Source organism: Mastomys coucha, unplaced genomic scaffold (assembly GCF_008632895.1).
Source record: "Mastomys coucha isolate ucsf_1 unplaced genomic scaffold, UCSF_Mcou_1 pScaffold18, whole genome shotgun sequence".
NCBI classification, from domain to species: domain Eukaryota; kingdom Metazoa; phylum Chordata; class Mammalia; order Rodentia; family Muridae; genus Mastomys; species Mastomys coucha.
In genome coordinates this window covers 46,583,213-46,607,190 of record NW_022196900.1, presented here as the reverse complement: position 1 = coordinate 46,607,190, position 23,978 = coordinate 46,583,213, and the positions used below count along the sequence as shown (strand labels likewise).

General features: G+C 37.8%; 1 protein-coding gene across 4 annotated transcripts in view; it reads right to left on the bottom strand.

Moving 5' to 3' along the window:
• Dennd4c (DENN domain containing 4C) overlaps positions 1-23,978 on the bottom strand; it is a 95,320-nt gene that overhangs the window by 23,425 nt on the left and 47,917 nt on the right. For 3 of the 4 annotated variants that reach the window (XM_031377810.1, XM_031377808.1, XM_031377809.1), the window contains exons 13-22: positions 21,943-22,088; positions 19,591-19,626; positions 19,367-19,497; positions 17,337-17,469; positions 13,293-13,499; positions 12,433-12,561; positions 11,346-11,490; positions 11,014-11,160; positions 5,817-5,936; positions 4,276-4,422 (exon numbers count right to left, since the gene is read on the bottom strand). In XM_031377810.1, coding sequence (XP_031233670.1) covers positions 4,276-4,422; positions 5,817-5,936; positions 11,014-11,160; positions 11,346-11,490; positions 12,433-12,561; positions 13,293-13,499; positions 17,337-17,469; positions 19,367-19,497; positions 19,591-19,626; positions 21,943-22,088 — 1,341 coding nt within the window. The remainder of the gene's footprint in view (positions 1-4,275; positions 4,423-5,816; positions 5,937-11,013; positions 11,161-11,345; positions 11,491-12,432; positions 12,562-13,292; positions 13,500-17,336; positions 17,470-19,366; positions 19,498-19,590; positions 19,627-21,942; positions 22,089-23,978) is intronic. The other variant, XM_031377811.1, reaches the window with a different exon arrangement.

The window sequence follows — 23,978 nt, the reverse complement described above, 5'->3', positions numbered from 1 at the left end:
TTTTTAATTCTTTGTTACCATATAATTTTTCTCCATTCTTCTATTTAAGTGAACTGTATGTGTGTGTGTGTATATATACATATCTATATCTATATGTATCTATACATGCATATATGTATAGATATGTATATATACATAAGTTTATGTTTATATGTTTATATATATAAGTTTACATTTATATACACATACACATATATATACACACACACACACACACACACATATATAACAGACTTAGTTTATGTATATGGGTGTTTTATACCCATGATGTGTATGTCTGTACAACATGTGTACCTGGTACCTCAGTGTCAAAGAGGATGTTCTGCAACTGAAGCCAGTGTTCTAAATGGCATCTCTCCAGTTCCATGTTACTATCATTTAACATTTAGGTCTAATATGGTTGCATGTTTGTAATTTTAGATATAGGTAGCTGAGGCAGGGAGATCAGAAGTTCCAGTATATCTTTTGTGATACACAGCAGTTCAAGGCCTGTCTCTAATAAGCAGAGGGCTGTTGAGATGGCTTAGCAGGTAGAAGCACAAGTCTGCCAACATGAGTGTGATCCTCAAACCCTATACAAAGGTGAAGAAGAGAATCAACCCCACAAAGTTGTCCTCTAACTTCCACATACCACTATGGCACATTCAACCCACTCAATAATAACGAGTGAAATAAAGTTTAAAAATTTAATACTGGGGAAACAAAGCAGGAGGATCAAGGTTAGTCTGAGCTACATAAGGAGTCAAAGCTAGGCTACACAGTGCAACTATCTCAAAACATACAAACAACCCCCCCCCTAAAAAATGAACAAAACAAACAAACAAGCAAACAAACAAAAAGACCCAAATCTAAAATCTGGAAACATAAAGACTTAAGTCTAAGATCTGAATACATGAGATAATTAGGGCATAACGGTTGCACTCTTATGAATGGATTAAGGTCCTTTCAAAGGAAAATCCAGAGGAAAATTCTGTATTTGATCTCTCATTCTACCTGTCTTCCAAGTTCTAGGATTACAAACATGTTCTACCACACTCAGGACTTTACAACCCAAGGACACAAAGAGAAGTAGGCAATCTGCAATCTAAGAGGACCCTCAGTCAAACTCATCATGTGGCAACTCCAGTCTTAGACAGCTCTGTTGTCATATATAAACTGCAATCTGTAATGTATTCTCTCATAGCTACTCAACTAAAATATCACCCATTCACATCTGACTTTGTTGTTTTTCTTACTACTTTATTTATTGGAGTGCATGGTAGCTCATATATGTATATATGTGCCAGCCACAGTGCACGTGTGGTACGAGAAGAAAGCCTGCAGGAGCTGGCTCTCTTCTACGACATGGATCCAGAGAGTTGAACTGGAGTTGTAGTCATGGCAGTGAGCGCCTTTACCTGCATTTTCTTGGGGTGTGTAGGAGGGTAGGGTCTTATTATGTAGTCCTGCCTTGTTTGGAACTCACAGAGATCCACCTGCCTCTGTTTCCTAGGTGCTGGTTTTAAAACTATGCACTACCACAACCGGTTGGTGTTTGTTAAATATTTGGGAAAATTAAAAAAGATCACTCCACAAACTCTCTCACCCCACAGGTCCTGGCTGTCCTCATCACTATGTCCTGGCGGGGTCCTGCTATCCTCTCTCAGCAAGATCATCTATCTCACTTACATGCAATGCTCCACACACCCCACAATCAGTCATTTAGCTCCTAGTTACCTGGTAGATACATGACTTTTAAGGCTTCATTATCCAATCAGATTTATATATCAATAAGATCGCAACTTACAAGACGCCAATACAATAATTTCAGAGCCGAGTGATAAAGATAATGTTCTAACCCAATCATTCTAACCTTGTAAAAACCTTTGCTACTTGTGGTTGTTTAAAACCACGCAGGGTCTGGATTGTCCCCTTGTTTGTCTGCTTCTATGTTGATCTCTCAATTTTTTCTCTGACCTCCGACCTCCTCACTCCTAAACTTCTAGCTCTACTTCCCTATTCCTGTTATTCACAGATCTATCATTGCCCTAATGGGATTGGACAGAGACAATGCTGCAACAGGTGTTCTTATTTTGGGGGTAGAATGGGTGATGGGATGATGTTTCAAGACAGGGTCTTACCCAGGTAGGCTCCATCTATCCTGGAACACATTATGTAGACCAGGCTGGCCCTAAAAATCAGAGATCTGCCTGCCAAGTGCTGAGATTAAAGGATGTGTGCCACAATGCTAGCTTTAGTTTGTTATTTCTGCTTTGTTTGCTTATTTGTTTTTAAGAGTATAATGATCTAGAAGCTTTGAAGGAAAAAGTTGCCTTTCATATACTTTTAAATCTTTCAAACTGGTCTAACTAACTGCTGACTGTGTGTTTTATATATTTGTAAATTGTTTCTTTTAAAAATAATTTATACTCAATTTGTTCTTTGAAAAATTAAAAAAAAAAAACAAAACTTTTTTTTTTTTTTTTTTTTTTTTTTTTTTTTTTTTTTTTCTCGAGACAGGGTTTCTTTGTATAGCTCTGGCTGTCCTGGAACTCACTGTAGACCAGGCTGGCCTCGAACTCAGAAATCCACCTGCCTCTGCCTCCCAAGTGCTGGGATTAAAGGCATGTGCCACCACTGCCTGGCCAAAAAAAAAAGACAAAACAAAACATTTTAAGCATTTATTTTTGCTGTGTGTGATTGGGAACACATTCTTCAAAGGACAACTTGTGGGAGTCAGTTCTCCCCTTCCATCATGTAGGTCTCAGGTTGAACTCAGGTTGTTACGATTGACAGTTAGGGCCTTGACCCACTGAGCAATCTCCCAGACCCTCTGAGAGACTTTTAAAAAGGCTTTGGGGGAATTCAAGTAACCTATTTACACTCTACAGTTATGCCTGCTTTGACACCTTTCTCAATATATGAAAAACAGGTCTTTGTGATAATTTGGGCTCTCATTGTAGTTCCAGCTCATTTGCACAGCTTATTTTCAATTTAAAATAAAATTGACTGACACAATACCAAAAGCCCCATTACTGGATCTTCCTTTTTGTTGTTGTTGTTAGATTTATTTATTTATCTTATGTATGTAAGTACACTGTAGCTGTCTTCAGACAAACTAGAAGAGAGCGTCAGATCTCATTACAGATGGTTGTGGGCCACCATGTGGTTGCTGGGATTTGAACTCAGGACCTTCAGAAGAGCAGTCGGTGTTCTTAACCACTGAGCCATCTCTCCAGCCCCGGCTCTTCCTTTTCCTATTGAATAAATCTTCTAAGATCGATATATTCTCTCAAGTCAGGCATGGCAGTGCTGCATGTCTGTAATCACTGGGCGGGGGTGAAAGCTAAAAGACCACTGCAAGCTCTAGGCCAGCCTGAGCTCTACACCAACACTATGTCTTGGCCTCGATTCCATTTGCTTGTTTGTTGGTTGGTTGGTTGGTTGGTTGGTTGGTTGGTTGGTTCGTTCATTCATTCATTCATTCATTCATTCATTCATTCATTCATTCATTCAAGACAGGATCCTTCTGTATAGTCCTGGCTGTACTATGTAGACCAGGCTGGCCTCAGATTCAGAGATCCACCTGTCCCTGCCTCCTCAGTGCTGGGGTCTCTTTTTTGTTTGTTTGGTTGGTTTTTCGAGACAGGGTTTCTCAGCCCTGGCTGTCCTGGAACTCACTCTGTAGATCAGGCTGTCCTCGAACTCAGAAACCCGCCTGCCTCTGCCTCCCAAGTGCTGGGATTAAAGGCGTGTGCCACCACTGCCTGGCTAGTGCTGGGGTCTTATCAAATGACTGCCTCTGTTCTTGACAAGCACAGGGGGCCCTCTAATCTATCCTATTATCATATCATGAAAAGGAATGACCAAATAGATAAGGTACTACAGCAAGAAAAGCACACCAAGTTAACAAAAACATCTCATTCCCATCCTTTAGAAAGTTTTACCAGGTGACTACCAAAACACACCAACACTCAATTTTCTTACATAAAATGGTACGGCATTTTCATATAACTTACATATTTCCTCACATCTGCTTTTACATCCCTCCCCCCAAAAGCATGTGCCACTATGCAAGGCTCTCAAACTGTTCCTTTAAGTTACAAACTTTAACTTTACTTTAGCCCACTTATAGAATTCAGATTCAATCATGGCTTCCTAGCATGTCCAATAAGTCAAGAGAAATAATATCATTAAAGATACTCTAATTGAGCATAGTGGAGAAAATGCAGAGGTCAAGGTCAGCTTGACTACGGGTTAGTGTACCCAAAGGAGGCAGGGTCACTTTCTACTCACCAGTACTACTTGCCCTATTGTTGGTATCAAATAACCCAGATGGAACTTTCACAATACTGCTGCCCCATGCAGGAGGCTCAGTAGGACTCTGAGGTTCAGGAGCAGGTTGCAAGTGTTTCGAGACAATGGCAGATACATCACACTCCTCTGTGTGAAAGAAATATATTTGTATGTTATTGTTCTGACTTTTAACACTAACACTAATGATCAGAAAGCAGAGATTTTTCCACATAGGTACAGCCTTTCCTCAGGTAGGGATGGGTATATGATTACTCATTGACTTACTACAGCTGTTTACTGTATGCCGTAAATACCAAGAATACTAAGTGGTTTTTTTTCTTAGATTTATTTATTATGTATACACTTCTGTCTGCATATATGCCTACAGGCCAGAAGAGGGCACCAGATCTCATTGTGAGCCATCATGTGGTTACTGGGAATTGAACTCAGGACCTCTGGAAGAGCAGCCAGAATGCTCTCAACCTCTGAGCCATCTTTCCAGCCCTGACTAATAGTGTTTTATTATAGCATTCAATAATCTAGACCCAAGCATTTCTTAGTGAGTCAATTAAACCTTGGCCTTGACTTCTATTTCTTTCATTGTCAAATAGCTTATTTATAACTCTAGAGCATAAGATTAAGTATTATAATCAAGGAAACTATACATCTGAGTAAGAGAACAGGAAAAATCTATTGCCAAAAACCAAAATACTCCTCACAGATCCATGAAAGGATTATAACAAATGCTATTTCAATGAGTCCTGTAAAAGACAGGAAAACCATTTATACTTATTTTTAACCTACCATGCAAACTATGTACTTAGAAACACCCAAAAAACTGTCTAATAAAAACCCCTTTAAAAAGCAAAGGAACCTCAGGACCTGGAGATGTTAATTGTTTGCCTTCTATGACCCTGGGAATAATCTTCAGGTTCAGAGTTGGGAAACAAGAAAAACAATAAGTATCAATTTGACAGGTCAAGTTTGGTCTTATTGGTGGGCTTACAGACTGGCATATGCCTGTAGTCCCAAGACTCTAAGACAGAGGCAGGAGGAACTGGAATTCAAGAACAAAATAGGACAAAGTTTAGTCTTACTTAGTTTTGTCACAAAATTATACATGTAACTTTGCCAATGGATGGCACCCTTTTTTTTTTTTTTAACAAAATAAAGGATGATCTATAAAGTAACTTTCTAAAGTCACTAAAATTTCAACCATAAAGACTATCACAGTTGGGCTGGAGAGATGGCTCAGTGGTTAAGAGCACTGACTGCTCTTCTAGAGGTCCTGAGTTCAATTCCCAACAACCACATGGTGGCTCACAACCATCTGTAATGGGATTTGATGCCCTCTTCTGGTGTGTCTGAAGACAACTACAGTGTACTTATATATAATAAATAAATAAATCTTAAAAAAAAAGACTATCACAGTCAATCTATGAAACGGGCCTTAAATTCCTGAGAATTACCGCTGTAATCACTACATAGACTAGAACGATCTGAACGTTCTTGTCTACAAAGCCCACAGACATCACACTCACCTTCGATGTGCAGTTCTGTGGCTGTCAGCTCTTGTGGCGTGTGCTCTGCAGGTGCATGACCATCTGCATCGTCCTTTACGAGCTCGTCCTTGGACCCATAGCCCTGGTCAGACTGACCACCTGTTTAAAAGAGCCATGCTTGTAAATACTTTCATATGTTCAAAATATAGTTACAAAGAGACAATACCACAGATCTATACAATCAAAATTATACAATAAAAAGAAAAATTAACTCTCACAATACACATTCCAGAAACAATAAGCAAAACCAAGGGGAGGAGAGCAGACTAGAGGCTGTTCTATATTTGAAAACACCAAGCTTAATCTCCACACCTAAAAATAAAGGTAATTTGGGCAAAGCATTTTTGAATCTTTTATAGCATATTGCCATCTTTATTTTTTTATTTTTGGTAAGAACAAAAAGGGACCGAAACATGTACCTGCTACTTTTGCAAAAGAAATGTAGGAAGAACAATAAGATTTTTATTGTTAGAAAAATAATAAAAATAGTTTACCTAAAAAGGGTGGAGGAAAAGGGTGGAGATTTGTAAAAAGGAGGGAACTTCCTAAAGTATGGTTTACTGTGTTGTTTTATTTTTAGTACATTTCTACATACTCAAAAAATTAAGTCAACAAAATAAGGGTGTTCGCTAAAACTGATGTAAGTAGGAATAGGTATGGCCAACTAATACTATACATGAAACAACATAAGCCTTTAAGGGTAAAAGAATGGTAAAGGGGAATCTACATAACTTTTGAACTGAACATTTTAAAATTACATTTCCTTCACATACATAGGCAGAGATCAAAGGACAAGGATTGGGAAATTGATTTTTTTTCTACCATATGGTCCCAAAGATTGAACTCAGGTCATAAGATTTAGCAACAAGTATCTCTTCACCCATTAAGCCATCATGCCATCCCTTATGTGAACTTTGTTTCTTTTGAGACAATGTCTTATGTAGTTCAGATTAGCCTTAAGTTCAATATATAGCTAATAGCTTTGCTTGAACTCCTGACTGTCCTGCCCCCACCTCCCAAATACTGGGTCTATGTGTATATAACCACACCCAACTCTGAGTTTAAGCTTTAAAAACTTTACTTGGAGTCCACACTCTATGCATGGAAGTGAGTGTCAAATCTATAAAAGGCAAGTAGGTTTGTTTCCTATGGGTAGGTGGGGCTGGTGGAGGAGTGAATTTGAAAAATACTAGACATTTTAAAATTGATTCTTTGACAAATTCATACTTGCAAACAATGAATCTTTATCATATCTAGTTCCTGCCCCCCAGCCCTGCTTTATGCATACTGAGTAAACAGCTACATGTAATGGTATCAGAAGACAAGGGTTTCATTATGGGAGAACATAGGAGGTCTCATATGTATGATACTGGGAACTAAGTAAGAGCATTTGTGTGTTGGTCAAATATTCTACCATGCCCCCAATTAAGGAAGAAAAAAAAAAAAACTAAAGAAAGGTAAAAAAAGAATCCTGTAGAGTTGATTTGGAACAAGAGGTATTTCTACAACACTACATATAATTAAGTTTCTCATCCTGTTTGTTAAAAATCTAAAAGCAGGGCCACAACACCTTGGTGTAGCAGTGGGCACACCAAGACCCAGACTTGGACTTCTAAAATCTAGTCTTCATTAAATGAACCCTGGGGTTGTTGGGAGGAAAAAAAAACTTGTTCCTAAGCTCAGGGAAGAAATGAACAAAAGTAAGGCCAGTGGGGTTTGGCCCCAGAAAAGAACCATAACCACACATCTAAAAGGCATTAATAATCAAGTTTAAAGGCATATCCACTGGGCCCACACTGAGGTAATCTGAGAATAGGTAAAGACTAATACATTATAATCTACTGACTAATATAATAACCCATAAACTCACACTTTCAGAGAAGAGAAGAGAAGAGAAGAGAAGAGAAGAGAAAAGAAGAGGAGAGAAGAAAAGAAAAGAGAAGAGAAGAGAAGAGAAGAGAAGAGAAGAGAAGAGAAGAGAAGAGAAGAGAAGAGAAGAGAAGAGAAGAGAAGAGAAGAGAGATTCCTGGCTATATTAGAATGCTATCGCTAAATACAGCAGTGAAATCACCAATGTGTGACCACCACAGGGAAGATCCATTCAGGCAAGCTTCATCAATAGATGCTAATACTTAAAAGTGCGATGAAAACAGGATATCACTACACAGTCTCATAACTTCCCCAGGCCCCCTAAAGATAGCTTATGATCTAGAAGAGGCAAGAAATTTACATACAGAGAAACCAGACCGCACTAATATCAAGTGTTAAATTAACACTAATTACAAAGCACAGGTAGGTATATAACAATCTGAGGAGGATACATCACATATGCAGTACTTAGAACCTAAGCTAACTGAAAGGAAACATACAAGCATAAGTTAAAGAATATTCTATAAGACAAGTTGACTCTCCCAACAAGGCTAAAGTCATAACAAAGAAATGCTGAGGAGCATGGTGTGGGCCTTTAATCTCAGCACTTGAGGGGCAGAGACAGAGATCTCTGAGTTCCAAACCAGCGAGAGCTACATAGTGCCCTCAATAAATAAGTAAATAATTGAATAAATACTAAAGAACTATGTATCAGGTTAAAGGTGACTAAGGAGGACTGAGTTATTAAATTCCATAATCACTAAGATTTAAAACACTAACTTCAGAGCTGACAAAAGGGTTCAGCAGATAAATGAATGGCTTACGTGCCCAAATCTGACAACCCTGGGATTCACTTGGTAAAAGGACAGAACCAACTCACACAAACTGTCTTCTGACCTCCACACTAGTGTCATGGAACACTGCTCATCCCCACATCCCCATCCCCAACTCCACCCCCACATCCTGCCCAGACCAAATACAGTTTTTTGGTTGGCTTCCTCAGAAAGTCAGTTGTTAAAATATAGTTCCATGAATTGAACACAGACTAGGAAAGAGATAAGGTAATTAATCCAGGAGTCCCTGAGAAGGATTTCTGTTTTAGGCACCAAGTGGAAAGATTTCACAAGATAAAGAAAATGAACACAATCAGCACTAGGCCAAAGAGCCCAAGTGTCACACAGTTCGACTAGAAACTCTAAGAACACAAGATCACTGGAATTTAGTATCTATTGTTTAGCCATTAGAAATTCAGCTGAGCTGTTGAGAGTCAGCTTGGCAGGAAAGAGCACTAGCTGTTCTTCCAGAGGACCGAGGTTTAGTTCCCAGTACCCACATGACCTCTCATAACCAACCAGTCTCAGGGGATTTGATGCCATCTGTAGGCCTCTGAGGGCACCAGGCACACATGTAAGACAAACATGCAGAAAACCCCTATATACATAAAATAAAGTTAAAACGAAGCTGAAAACTTATAAAAAGATCTCAAAAGGGCCATCCTAACCACTGAAATTGTTACACCAATTATTAGAATAGTAAAATATTAAATTACTTTTATACGACAAGCTTTAAAAACATGAAGAATCGGGAAGATGAGGATGTATCTCTTGTTATGAGTGTCACTCATAAACTAAGTTTATATCAAAATTACATACTTAACTTTTTAAAATAAAGCTAATTTAGATGACTTTAAATATTAAAATGAAATTATAATAAAAAACATTATTTTGCCCAAATAATATACAATAAAATACCAAAACCAGAAATTTAATATAAAAAAGTTGCAAGAAAAGTCAACAAAGGAAACAAATAAAGTAGTTTAAAACAAAAGTCCCAAGGCAGGAGGAGGGTCAGCAGTTGGTTAAGAGCACTTCTTGCTCTTGCAGAGGACCCAGCACGCACATGGTAGCTCAGTGAACTTCCAGTCCCAGGGGGTATGAACGCCCCCCTCTGACTTCCTCAAGATACCAGGCACACACATGATGCACACACATAACATAGAAGCAAATAACCACACACATAAAAGTAAACAAAATCTTAAATATAAAAGTCCCACAAAAGTTTCTTCTTAAGTAACAAATAGTTGGTTTAAAAGGCTAATTACTACAAGCTGGCAAATTACAGGCTCATGTTGTCTTAGTGCTTTACATACACTCCTGTAATTGTAGCTGGGCAGTTTTAGGCACAAAAGATAAGCAGACTTCTGGAAAGCAGTGAGTACCTCAACACCTGGATTCTTTCATATCCATAATACCATTTCATGCAACGATACTACAAACAAATCTTAAAATTATAATTGCAGAAAACATACTTTATTTCTAAATAAAATAATAAATGTTTGTAAACTGGTCATAAATTGTCACTTGAAAATCTTTGAAAGCCTATATGCAATTATTCTTATCTAAATAATTCAACCAAGAAACTGAAAATTGTTCCTTAAAAACAACACTTAAAATATAACCAAGTATCTTGCCCCCCCCACCCTTGAATGTCAGCGAATTTTAACCTAATAAATGGGAAATTACCTGAAGTGGTTAACATTCAAAGGTAGAATTAAAGCACACGTGCATCATCCATAGCTTCAGTTCACAAAAGTCTGTTTGCCCCACACCTTGACAGCCCAGGACAAATGCAGCACCAAGAAACAGCACAGAGTAAAAAGCAGAGCAACAGAGAGCAGAGAAAAGGAAACTTCAGTCATTGAGACAAGGTCATCAGAGGAAGCACAGGAATTAGACTGTAAGCTCTTTAAAGGAAGCCTGGTACCAGCAACCAGACAATACACAGAGGGGTAGATGTGAGGTTCAAATACCTGCCAGTGGGCTTTCAATACAGCTGCTCTAACTTCAAGACACAGGTTATGTCTATGGCTAAATACATATAAGCAGCTTTTACAGTCAGATGTCTTAAACGGAAATATCCTTTTTCAAAATGACTTATTTTCTTTACTGGTATTCATGATTTGAAAGTTCTAAGTTAAAATTTCAACTTAATGAAAAAAGGATTTATAAACCATGTCAGTAACACTTAAGCTCATTAGGTCATGGCCTAACAGCTGTCTCAGACATGTTCATAAATTGAAGATGAACAAATATAAAGACATGCCGTGCTAGCACACTGTGCACTGCACCCCGAAGTTACTTTCACACTACAGGAAGTAGAGAGAAGTGCAGAAGCACAATCCTCTCGGTGACATACACTACTTTCAGAGAACTCCCTTTATGAAAATTCAGGAAATGTCAATTTTTTTTGAAAAAGAAACATTTAAGTGGTGGTAACTGAAAGGTTAGTAAAATACATATTTTAGTACCTGTGCTAGAGTGATTATCAATGGAATCAAGGCTGATTAAGTCTTTGACGAAGACTGTGTGCTCCCCACTGTTAGCATCGTTAGAACTATCCACACTACCATGGCTCACTGTGTCCCCATCACTTCCACATGCAGCATTCTGAGGAGCTAAAGATAAGGACAATGTAGTTCAATAATTCATGTATGATATTTCTGACACTAAACATGAATGGCCCATAGTTAATTTATAATTATACAACAATTTGTAAATTTCTATGAAAAAAGTAAGAAAATATATAAGTTCATGTCTATAAACCTACAGTTTAAAACATCTTTCCAATCACATATATTACCTGATACTGAAAAGACCTGTGGTTTTTGCCCAGTCTTTTTAAGTGGTTGCCTAAACTGGGCCAAACCATGTACAACATTCCGTACTTTCGTCCACAAGAAAATACCACTGCGAGTACTGCTAGGCCATGGGCTCTCCAAAACTACCTAAAGATTTAAAAAATAAATAAAAGTTATTTAGGGCTAGGAGCTACCTCAGTGGGTAAAAACATTCTCTGTACATGCCTGATACCCCAAAACCCCAAGCTAAAGAAAAGAACTAAAAATTGTCTTCTGACACCACACAAATAAATTTTAAAATAAAAAATTTAAGTTCAAAAAAGAAATATATGACAAATATGTGGAAAAAAAGAGGACTTTACACCATTGATGGGAGTACAAATTAGTAAACTCACAGTTGAAAACAATATGAAAGATCCTTAAAAGCCAAAAAGTACTGAATACATATCCACAAGAAGTGAAATCACTATTTCCACAGGCATCTGTACTTCCAAGTTCACTGTGGCATTATTCACAATAATTGAGAAATAGGACCAACCTAAATATCCATGAAGGGATACAGAGAATGTGGCATATATACACAATGAAATACTAGCTTAAAAACAAAAAACAAAAAACCTTGCCAGAATAATTCAGGGACCCTTGAGGACATTATGGTAGGTAAAGCAGGTAGATCACATGATCTTGCCTTTTACATAGAATTCAAGAGGTGAATGAAGCAGAAGTAGTTATTCACACAGGCAGGGGCAGGCAGTAGGAACAGCAAAGAGCTGTTGGTCTACAACTGGGCAGAAGGAATAAGTTTAAGAGATCTACTGTTCAATGTGGCAACTAGAGTTTAATAACAACATATTTATTTTGAAAATTAGTAAGAGTAGATTTTGTGTTCTCACCACAAAAATCAGTAAATGAATGTTAATTGGCTTTACGAAGCTATTTCAAAACATATCCCCATTTCAAAACATGTTGTGTATAATTTATACAATTCTGTCACTGAAGATGGGAGAACAACCTCCTTTTAACAAGTTTAACAAATAGTAAAAAAAATTTAACAAATATGCTGCCCTGCCTAGCGTTAATCCAACTTACCTTATTGTAATAGCCATAAGTAATAGCATTTGGTTTTATTCTAGCAGTTTTCATTTCGAATAAGACTCTCACTGCTAAAACAGGATGAACCCAAAGTCCACAAAGCTGCATGACTACTCGATAGCACACCTAACAAGAGGAACAACAAAGCTTAAGTCCTTAGCATATTAGTTTACTTGAGACTTAATAGAAATTTTAAAAAGATTTTACTCAATCAGAGTGGTTAGAAGGAGGCAGAGGCGGGAGGATCAGGAATTCAAAGCCATACATAGTGACTTCCAGACTAGAATGAGTTACAAAATAAATACTCTTGTCTAAGAAAACAAATAAATAAAACACAACAATAATCTCTACTCAACCTACCAGAAATAATCAATAATATTATTTCATGCACATGTCTCATCTGTTTAAGAAAATAAATCTATATTAAGGAAAATCTTTGTTTTCCATAATGTGAAATACTGTTCTCCACAATGTGGAAAAGAACTCATTTCTAAAATCAAACGTGGTTAAAATACCTTCTACTCCAATCAGTATACTTAGCAGACTAAGAGCTTGATTAACTAACTTTCCTACTTTCCTTTTTGTTTTTTACTTCATTTTGTTTTATTATGTTTAAGACAGGTTGTTGCTCTATAGGGTCAGGGTGTATTAGCCTGAAACTTGGGGCAATCTCCTGCCTCAGCCTCAAAAAGTGCTAGGATTATATCATGAGTCACCAAGACCAAAACACTTAAAATTACAAAACAATATGTATCAGCTAGGGCTAGGGGTATAGCTCACTTGCCAAATACAAGCATCTACTGCACTGCAGCAACAACAGCAGCAGCTGTGAAATTATCTCAGTGTCGGGTACTTGCCTCATCTAGTGGGTCCACGTCTGTCTTCCTCATCTTAACAAGCACATCATGTGCCTGCTGGAGTGCTCGGACTTTAGGGTGAGAAACTCTAACATAGGCTGGGAGACAAATAAACCACAAACTGTAACAATGGCTGAATAGATACTTGGCCCATTGTGGTGGATTCGTATAACATCTCTTCGCCAATTTATGAGCTGTTTTTATCTCCTATAAAGAAAATAAATATCACTGTATTCATTAAAATCCATTATAGTAAATGAAGAAATAAAGGGAAAATTGTAATGTAAACTTAGACTTTAAAAATGAAGGATTTTATAGTCTTAATTTTGAGGCACATGGTTTCAAGAACTTTAGCTTATAGCCCAGCTTCTTCTTCTTTTTTTTAATACAGTCACTTCTTTTCTTTTATTCTTTTCTCATACATTCCATATACCCCAACTACAGTCTCCCCTCGCTTTACTCCTCTCAGCCCCTCCCCAATCTCCCCTCTTTCCAGATCCACTCCTCCTCCATTTCCCTTAAAACAAAACAAAACAAACAAACAAACCAAACAGCAGCCATCACAGGTATATCCACCAAACAAGACTTAACAAGTAACAATAGACCAGGCATAACCCCCCTGTCAAGACTGGAGGGGGCAATCCAGAAGGAGTCCCTCAAGAACACTAAGCTATACAACCACAAGGTTTGTACAGAGAACCTAAACCTAGCTCAAACCAATACAGGCTCCCTGATTGTTGCTTCAGTCTCTGTGGGCCCCTGAGTCCTGCTTAGTTGGTTCTGTGGGCCATATTCCTCTGGCTCCTCTAATCATTCTTCCCCACTCTTCTGTGGGGTTCCCCTGGCTCCACCTAGTGTTTGGCTGTGGGTCTCTACATCTACTCCAAATACATAATAGCCAGAGAATAATTCAAAATCAGATGGGTGAAGATTCCAAGGTGTGTGAGTGCTCCATCACACGCCTGCACTGACACCCAATGCCAAGAGACACAGCAGAAATGCCTTTACTGTTATTCAATACAACCGAATGTTAGGAACCTAGTGTTTTTACAACACATGCAGTTCCTTGCTCTTACAGAAACACAATGGCTTACTTGTAGAAGAGAAAACAAACTTAATATTTCCCTATCCCTATTCCTCAGTGTATAAACATCAAAAAAGGACTTTTTTGTGACACTTGGTTCATATTTGTATATGTGCAGACATGTGGAGACCAGAGGTCAACCTCAGGTATCCCTCATGTGTTTATTCACCGTGGTGTTTTTGTTTTGTTTTGTTTTTGGTAGGCTCTGCCATTGGCCTGGACCTCTCTGGTTAGATAAGGCTGGCTGACCAGCAAGCCCAAGGGATCCTCTTGAGTCTTTGCCTCCTCGGTACTGAGATTACAAGTGTTCACCACCTCACCTGGCTCTTTTATATGGACTCTGAGGCCAGAACTCAGGTCCACATACTTGGGGATTGAGCATCTTACTGACTGAGCTATGTCTAATTTTACATTTGGACTGTGTTGTATCACCATGTTTTACTTTAAAAAATGTTGTATGGGCTGCTGACTTGAGTTTCATTTAAAAAAAAAATCATTAACTGACTTTTTTGGCTTAGGATAGGTCAGAATTTCCAATATCTTCTGAACTGGTCCTAAACATACTTTTGCTTTTTTGTACCATATATTTATGCAAAGTGGCATTTTCAGCACCAAAGTATAAAATCAAAGTATTGATCAACTCCAAAAAACACTGAATATGTTGTATATAGTGCAACATTTGTATGGCTCATGTGCAGGGGTCAAAGAACAACTTTGTGGACTCACTACTTCCACATTCAGATGGGCTCTGGGAATGAGCTCAAGTTACCAGGCTTACACAACATGCACTAACCTCCCTCTCTCCAGGCTGTCTCTAATCTTTAAAAAGTATTTTCTCATTCTTCTCTCTACTAACAATTAAGATGCCCTAAGTTACTTTCTGCCAAGATTTCCACTTTATTCTCCTTTCTGTTTTTTTTTTTTTTTTTTAATTGTATGTAAGTACACTGTAGCTGTCTTCGGATGCACCAGAAGAAGGCATCAGATCTCATTACGGGTGGTTGTGAGCCACCATGTGGTTGCTGGGATTTGAACTTATGACCTTCTGAAGAGCAGTTGGTGCTCTTACCCGCTGAGCCATCTCACCAGCCCTTTATTCTCCTTTCTAAGTTTATTGTTTACATATTCTCTCACTGAGTAGGTCTTTAAAAATAACTGGTCCAAGGCTAGACAATGTGGCTTATAGCTGCAATCCAAATACCCAGGAGGCTGAAGCAGAAGGATTGCTGCAATTCCAGTTCACTCTAAACAACCTCCAAATACTAGTGTATAGAGGCTGTTATTTTAATGCATCTCAGCATAGTTTATACTCCTTTCTTCCTAAATTAGATGCTGCAGTAATATAAGATATTAAGGCTGTCCTGAGTTAACTCCCTTTGATGTAGTATTTGTAATACTGTTTTGTACATAAGACACAAAGAAAATACAAATCAAAGCTACAGTGAAGTATCTATCACTTCATATTCATCAGATGGCAGTAATTTTAAAAAGGCAGATAATAAGTGAAAAGGATATTGTAATATCAGAACTTTAAATGGTGTTAATAGAAATGTAAAATGATTAGCCATTCCAAACAATAGCTTAGCATTTCCTCAGAAACTGAAACACAGAATTACCATATAATAAATATAACAGCTCTATTCCTAGATACACGGGAAAGACACGAAAACATCTATTTGGCAACTGCACACAAATGCTTATACAAATATTATTTATTGTAGCCAAAAATAAGAACTATTGCATGCTTATGAACAGATAAGCTAATATGTACATGCCACTCAGTCAAAATTAAATCCTAATGCATGCTAGAGGATGGATAGATCTTGAAAAGACTATGCTAAGCTAAAAAATATAATCACAATAATACTACATTATCCTACTTATATGAAATGCCTAGAATATACACCTGTGGGGACAGAAAACAGATTAGTGGTTGCAGACAGTTATGGGAGAACGGCTGTGAAGCTTTAAAAAAAAAAAAGGATATGGGTTTTTCTTCTAGAGTTATTTTCATCTCTAAAATTAACTGAGGTAATTAGTTGTACAATCCTGAGAACACATTAAAAGTACGAGAGTGAGCCAGGTGGAGGTGGCGCACACCTTTAATCCCAGCATTTGGGAGGCAGAGGCAGGTGGATTTCTGAGTTCGAGCTTAGCCTGGTCTACAGAGTGAGTTCCAGGACAGCCAGGGCTACACAGAGAAACCCTGTCTCAAAAAACCAAAAAAAAAAAAAAAAAAAAAAAAAAAAAAAAAAAAAAAGGTACCAGAGTGGAAGACAAGCTACTGAATTACATAAATACTTTAAGTGGATATAAATTATGTGGCATATGAATTTTATCAAAATAGGGATATATATATATATACATATATGTGTATATAAATATATATAAATATATATACATATATGTGTGTGCATATATGTGTATATATATGCATGTATGTATGTGTGTGTGTATGTATATATATATATAAATGCACACACACACATACATACATACACACACATATATGATCTTGAACTCAGAGATCCACATATCCTTACCTCTTAAGTACTGGGATTAAAGGTATGCACCACCACTGCCCAGCTAAATTACATACTTTTAATTTTCTTTCTTTTAATCTTTGAGGCAGGGTCTCAGTAGGTAGCGCTGGATACCCTGGAATTCACTATATAGGCCAGGGTGGCCTCAAACACATAGAAATCTTCCTATCTTTGCTTCCTGAATGCTGGAATTAAGTGTGCCACCACGAGTCCAGAAGAGTTAAAGTTTGTTTGGTTCTCAAGACTTCCCTTAAATATAAATGGGTGCTTTAAACTTCAGCTTTAATATCAAGTTAGGTACAAGAAATACAGTTACACACATGACAACCACAGCAGGCCTTCAAATAGCTGCTAAGGATTCCGTACATATATATTTTACATTTCCATTGAACATGGGTTATAGGAAGAATAGCTGACCTGTTTAGTTCTTTTAGCCATGAGGGCAGGACTGTTTGTAATGCTGCTCCCAGGAGGATGTCTACTGAAGCACAGTCTCGGCTCCTGTGGGCTGTCAAAAAGCTTAAGATCCAGTCTTGGAAAGTACATGTAACTACAACAGAAAGCAAAAATACAACTGCTGTTTACAATCCATCAAATTCTTCAACTACTCAGTATTTAGGTAAAAATTTTTAAACTTCAAATATTATCCTATAACATTCTTTAAAACTCATTACAATTTGTTTCAAAGTATGAGAAAACATAGCTAGTACTACAGAATGTCCTGTCAGGAACTCTAACTATTGTTATTTTCAACCAGTCTGAAAAGAAAACAAACAAACAAACAAACAAACCCCGATGTCTGTCTTACAGAGGAATTCATAACTCTTTTCATAAAATCTATATGTTCAAGGACAAATCTATTTAAAATATCAGTCAGTATAACTTTTAATAATAATCAACTTTTTTTTTTTTTCAAGACAGGGCTTCTCTGTATAGCCCTAGCTATCCTGGAGCTCACTTTGTAGACCAGGCTGGCCTCAAACTCAGAAATCCGCCTGCCTCTGCTTCCCAAGTGCTGGGATTAAAGGCATGTGCCACCACCGCCCGGCCAACTTTTTAAGATATTAGTTTACATCAGTATTTCAAAGAAAAAATGCAGTGTTTTTATTTTAGAAATGTATTATGATTTAACAAGTTCTTTACACTTCTGGATATTATTCAGTTTCTTCATAGTATCTTCAATTAACTACTTTTATGTATGTTTCTTTGTAAATACTCTTGCTTAATTTCTTAAAATACTAAGCAAAGGCAGTGTTTCTCAAGAGAACTGTACATTCTAATCAATTGCAGATGACTTCAAACATGGGCATACTAACACACTCGGCACAGCTCGGCCTCCAACAGATAAACTGCTGTTCAACAGTTGAATGTGCATTTTTTTAAATTCTAGCTGAGATTTTTTTTTCCTATAGCTGGCTCTTTTTCCTTGGAAACTGTCTACTGACTTATTTTGACAAATTTTCCCTGTAGAAAGCTCGCCTTCCCTTGATTGTGCTTTATATGTCAATACCGAAAGCCTCAACCACACAAGTTAAGACAAAGTAAAAATTAATTATACAGCATGAAATCGAACTAGCATTTAAGACACTCAGTTGCAGTATAACTCCAATCTCACTCAGCCCTGAAGAGAGTAGTCTCTTTACAAAGGTCCTTGACTTTTCCTTAGAGAATTATTGTGTGTGTGAATATCTATGTATGCAAAGATACAAAAAACTATGAACAAATCCACAAGAAACAAGGTAAATAAAAGTAACTGCACACAATGTGATCACTTAAATTAGAAGCCATGAAAATTTTCAGTGGCACGAAAGAATGTTCAGACCATCGAAGATAAACACAGGTTACAAAGAAAATGTTTAAGATGAACTTGTCTAGACACATTCCTAGAGTTATTAATAAATCTAAAATTAGTACTAAAATTGTGTGTAGCATTTTTTATTTCATTTAAATTTATTAAAATATATACAATGATGATTATAATAAGGAAAACATATTTACTGTAATTTCTGAAAAGAGTCTCATCTAGATCCTACTTGCTAGGTTGTCTTTAAATACAGACTGATTCTTCTGCTTTCACATTTTCTCTATCTTGCTAACTGAAGAATTTCACAGGATTAAAACTCCTAAAGTTAGTTAGTAAGGAATCTCAAAACAACAACAACAAAAAACCCAAACCCAAAACTTTTTTTAAGAAATAAAATTCTGCAGATTAAACTATGGTATAACACCTAAGTAAATATTACTGTCTGACCTCCCTCCCAGTAAGGCCATTCACCCTTACACAGTAACACCTAATAGTAACTCCACAGAATATTTATCTCAGGTCACTGAATTCACACTGAAAATTACCTACACATATTACAAACATGTGCATCTCTTAATTGTGGCAAAACTGAAACAAACTATCTAAACGATGCCCAAGTAACTCTTTAAAAAATTCATTCTACCTGTACTGAGGTGACAAGTTATTTCCATCATCTGGAGGTGGCTCAGGTGGCATTATAAATACAGTGTGTTCACTTTTCTGTGAATCATCTAGTTCTATCAATTTAGTGTCTTCTGCTGAATCCAAATCAACCTGAAAATAAATATGTTCTCCAATTAATGTGCATATAAGTAAAAATCTAATTCTCAAAGACAACAATTAAACATAAGGAAAAAAAAATCATACCTTGTCTGTTTTCTCTACACCTTTATCTGGAAACAACTAAGAAGAGAAAAAGAGAAATTCTAAGTGAAAACTTGTATCGAGTTGAATAACTTTAAAAAGTTTTAAATCCTGATTTTTAAAAAGAAACTTGAAGAAGAGGAGGAGGAGGAAGAGGAAGAAGAGGAGAAAGAGAAAGAGGAGAAACAACAACTTAGGGCTGGAGAAATGGCTCAGTGATTAAGAGCACTTGATAGACCAACATAAGGATCTGAGTTGGATCTCAGCACCCACATAAAATGCAGGGCAGCTGCACATGCCTATAAGCCCAGTACAATGGGGAAGAGGTTGACAGAGACAGAAGACTGTTGGACCTTGCTAACAACCAGCTCAGCACCAGGCTCAGTGAGAGACCCTATCTCAAAGGAACATGGTGGAGAATGGTACAACACAACAACGTACAGCAGCATCCTCTGGCCTCTGCACATGTCCATCACCACACATGTGTGAATGAAACCTCACATACACAAAAATAAACTTTTTTTCAATACCAGATATACACAATTAGGTTTTCTATGCTTACATTAAAACATATTTGTCTGTGACTTATAGGACAGAAGAGTATTTCTTTTCTTTTTTTTTTTTTTGTTTTTGGTTTTTTGAGACAGGGTTTCTCTGTGTAGCCCTGGCTGTCCTGGAACTCACTCTGTAGACCAGGCTGGTCTCGAACTCAGAAATCCGCCTGCCACTGCCTCCCAAGTGCTGGGATTAAAGGAGTGTGCCACCACCGCCCGGCGAGTATTTCTTTTCTTTTTTCTTTTTTTTTTTTTTAAAGATTTATTTATTAAAATATGTAAGTACACTGTAGCTGTCTTTAGACACACCAGAAGAGGGCGTCAGATCTCATGACAGGTGGTTGTAAGCCACCATGTGGTTGCTGGGATTTGAACTCAGGACCTCTGGAAGAGGAGTCAGTGCTCTTAACCACTGAGCCATCTCTCCAGCCCCGAGTATTTCTTTTCATTAGTTTCCTTTCCTTCCTCTCTCTTACTCTTTGAGACAGGTCTTACTATGAAGCCACAGCTGGCCTAGAACTTGCTGTATAGTCTAGGCTGGCCCTGAACTTCCCATCTTTCTGCCTTAGCCTCTCAAGCAGAGGGATTACAGGCATGTTATCATACTTGACTTTGATTAGTTGTTTCATAAGTCTTATTCCAATATGGTTTCTAAGGCACATGAATCACTGAAGGTCAATAAAAATTAAAACATAATACTCAACCATTCATGGATACAATCTCAAATCTTATATGAGTTGTAAAAAGTGGCTCCTAGATCTATTTAGAAAAAATGTGAGCCGGGTAGTGGTGGCACATGCCTTTAATCCCAGCACTTGAGAGGGATAGGCGGATTTCTGAGTTTGAGGCCAGCCTGATCTACAGAGTGAGTTCCAGGACAGCCAGGGCTACACAGAGAAACTCTGTCTCGAAAAACCAAAAAAAAAAAAAAGTGAAACCTATTAAAAATTAGAAAAACATATGAACTTAATTCCTCACTATTGAAAGTCAAGGGCTGGGCATAAGGGTACCCCAGTATTTGGGAAGCAGAGGTACAATTTCAAGTTCCAGGCCAGACTAGTCTTAGTCTACACAGTAAATTCCAGGCCAGCCAGGGTAAGGTAAAGACCCTATCAAAAGAAAAAAAAAGTGATATGGTGTGGGGGGTTGGAGAAGAGGTGACACATGCCTAAAATTACAGCACTTGGAAGGTGGAATTCAGTCATCCTTAGATAAGTAGCAAACTCAAAGCCAGCCTGGGTCACATAAGACTCTGGCTCAAAAGAAAACTTGAACAATAACAAAAATAGTCTTACAGATATTATCAAAGTATCCTGAAAGACATTAAAGCATGAAGACATAGCAGACCACTACCCAAAATCCATAGCTTTTAAAGAATAAAACTAATCATATCCTGTTCATTTAGATTAAACCAACAACAACAAATAGTAAGACGTAGAAAGGTAAGGAAACATTTTTAACATTCAACAGACTCAGAGACAAAAGCAAATCAAGTAATAGAAGCAGGTGGATAGCTGGGCGGTGGTCTCGAAAAACCAAAAAAGAAAAAAAGAAAAAAAAAAAAAGAAGCAAGTGGATACCACAGAGGATACTCTCTCTCTCTCTCTCTCTCTCTCTCTCTCTCTCTCTCTCTCTCTCTCTCTTTCCCCTCCCTCTCCCCCTTCCGCTTCCCTCTCCTCCTCCCTCTCCCTCCCTCCCTCCCAACATCCCTCCTGCTCTCTCTTAACACACACACATAGTATTATTATAGAGGTTAAACTAAGGTGTTTTTTTAGAGTTGGCATATAAAACAAAATATTACCTTCTCAATGCAATCATCAAAAAATGCCAATCCAGTATCTTTATCACTTACAAAACTACATTCTTCAATGAAACGAATAAAAATCTGTGTTTTGGATAAAAGAGTATAGAATTTTGTATAGGCACGATCCCGACTTTTCAAAAAACCTGAAGAAAACAAAATCATAATAAAATTTTTAAAAGAAACTAATGTCATATCAAACATTATTCTCATATATTATAATCCCTTCATGCAAATTCACATTTATGGGAATTTCTAACAATCACGTAAAGTTCTTTCTGCCTGACTTAACTATGAAAATCCCTGAAACCAATCTCTTCACTGAATTATGAATCTTCTAAGGAACCTCAGCCCTATGTCCTGAGCAAGACAGGAACTCTTCTCTGGCTGGGCATGGTGCTACATGCCTTGAATCCCAGCACTCAGAACAGACAAATGGATCTGAGTTCTGAGTTCAGGTCTTGCATGGTCTACAGAACAAGTTCCTGGACAGCCAGGTCCACACAGAGAAACCCTGTCTCAAAAAACAAAACAAACAAGAATTTTCCCCTGTGATTCTTCAACTCTTAAGCCAATGGCTGATATATATTTAATGGATCTGTTTTCTTCCTCTGCTATCAGACCATCATTCCTGCATGTGATGAAATTTTCTGTGTGGTTCAAGTTAAGCACTTGGCTAGTAGTCTACTGTTTCTCTGAGGTCAGGGGCCTCTCCTTCAGCAATCACACATCAGCCCCTCACTCCTACCATCATCATTCCTCACGGTTGTGGTTTGTCTATGAAGTGTCACATGAAGTGGCTCATGTCCACAGCTGAGGATACTAGTGACAGATAACCAGATTATTCACCAACGGGTTCACCCATTTAATTCAAATTAAAGGAAGAATTAGCAGGAAGGCCCACAGGAGGAAGCAGATGAGTAGTGGCAGTTCTGGAAAGGGAATGTCTTGCACCAAGAGCCCTGTCCCTCCCTATGTTTCCTGATTGTCAAGGGGTGCACAGTTTTCCTAAGCCAGGCTCTTCTATGGAAATTCTGCCTTATCAAAGGGTGTTTTCCTCCAGCATGTTGTCACAGTGATTAAAAAGTAACTAACATGCACAAAGCCTAAAAGACCCTGGGCTTTAAAGACCACAGGTCTGGGTCTCAATGAGTCTTCACAGAGGCAATACTCACCATGCCTTCCTTGCTGGTTTTCAATATAACTACTAATCTTTAATTTCCATATCACTCTCAGATCAATATCTCTTGTTTGGTTTGCTTCTATAAAGTTGAATTACTGCTACCAGTCCCTTTTGCTTTTTTGTTTGTTTGTTTGTTTTGTTTTTTTGTTTTGGTGAAGGTAGCAGACAAAAAAGGTAAGGAAGTAGGCTTACAACCCCCCCCCCCCGCCTCCACCCTCCCTCTGTATACATGCACCCTGTGTGCAGGCATCCTAGGAGGCCATTAGAAGACACTGGTTGTGAGCCGTTCAACACTGGATTCTGGGAACCAAACTCAGCTTTTCTACAAGAGCAGTTTATTCTCTTAACTGCTAGCCATCTCTGTAGTTTTTGAGACAGAGTCTCACTATATAGCACTGACTGGCCTTTAGCTTTCTATATAGACCAGACTGCCCTTGAACTCAAGAGATTTTTCTCCCTCTGCCTCTTGAATGCTGGAATTAAGGGCATGTAAGCTCAGCCAATTTACTCTTAAAGACAGAAATTTTAACTATCTCTAATAGTCCTCCATACTCTAATACCATTTAAAATATGATTTTTAGGCTACTTTTTCTGTCTTCCTTTTTTGATGCCTTAGGGCATTTAGCATGCTGTATTACTCATTCACTCCCACCCTCTTTATCAACAGGCAAATTATTAAGTAAAATAGGAACAAATTATGAGGGGAAGTGAGGAGAGCAGAAGGAGGTTAAGAAGGGAAGGGGAGAAAGAGATTGAGAAGAAGAAGAAAGGAAATAGAGGGAAAGGGGAAACCATGAGAAAGAGGGAGGAAAGAGAATGGGCAGCGTTCTGCTGTTATGTGCCAAAACTACTG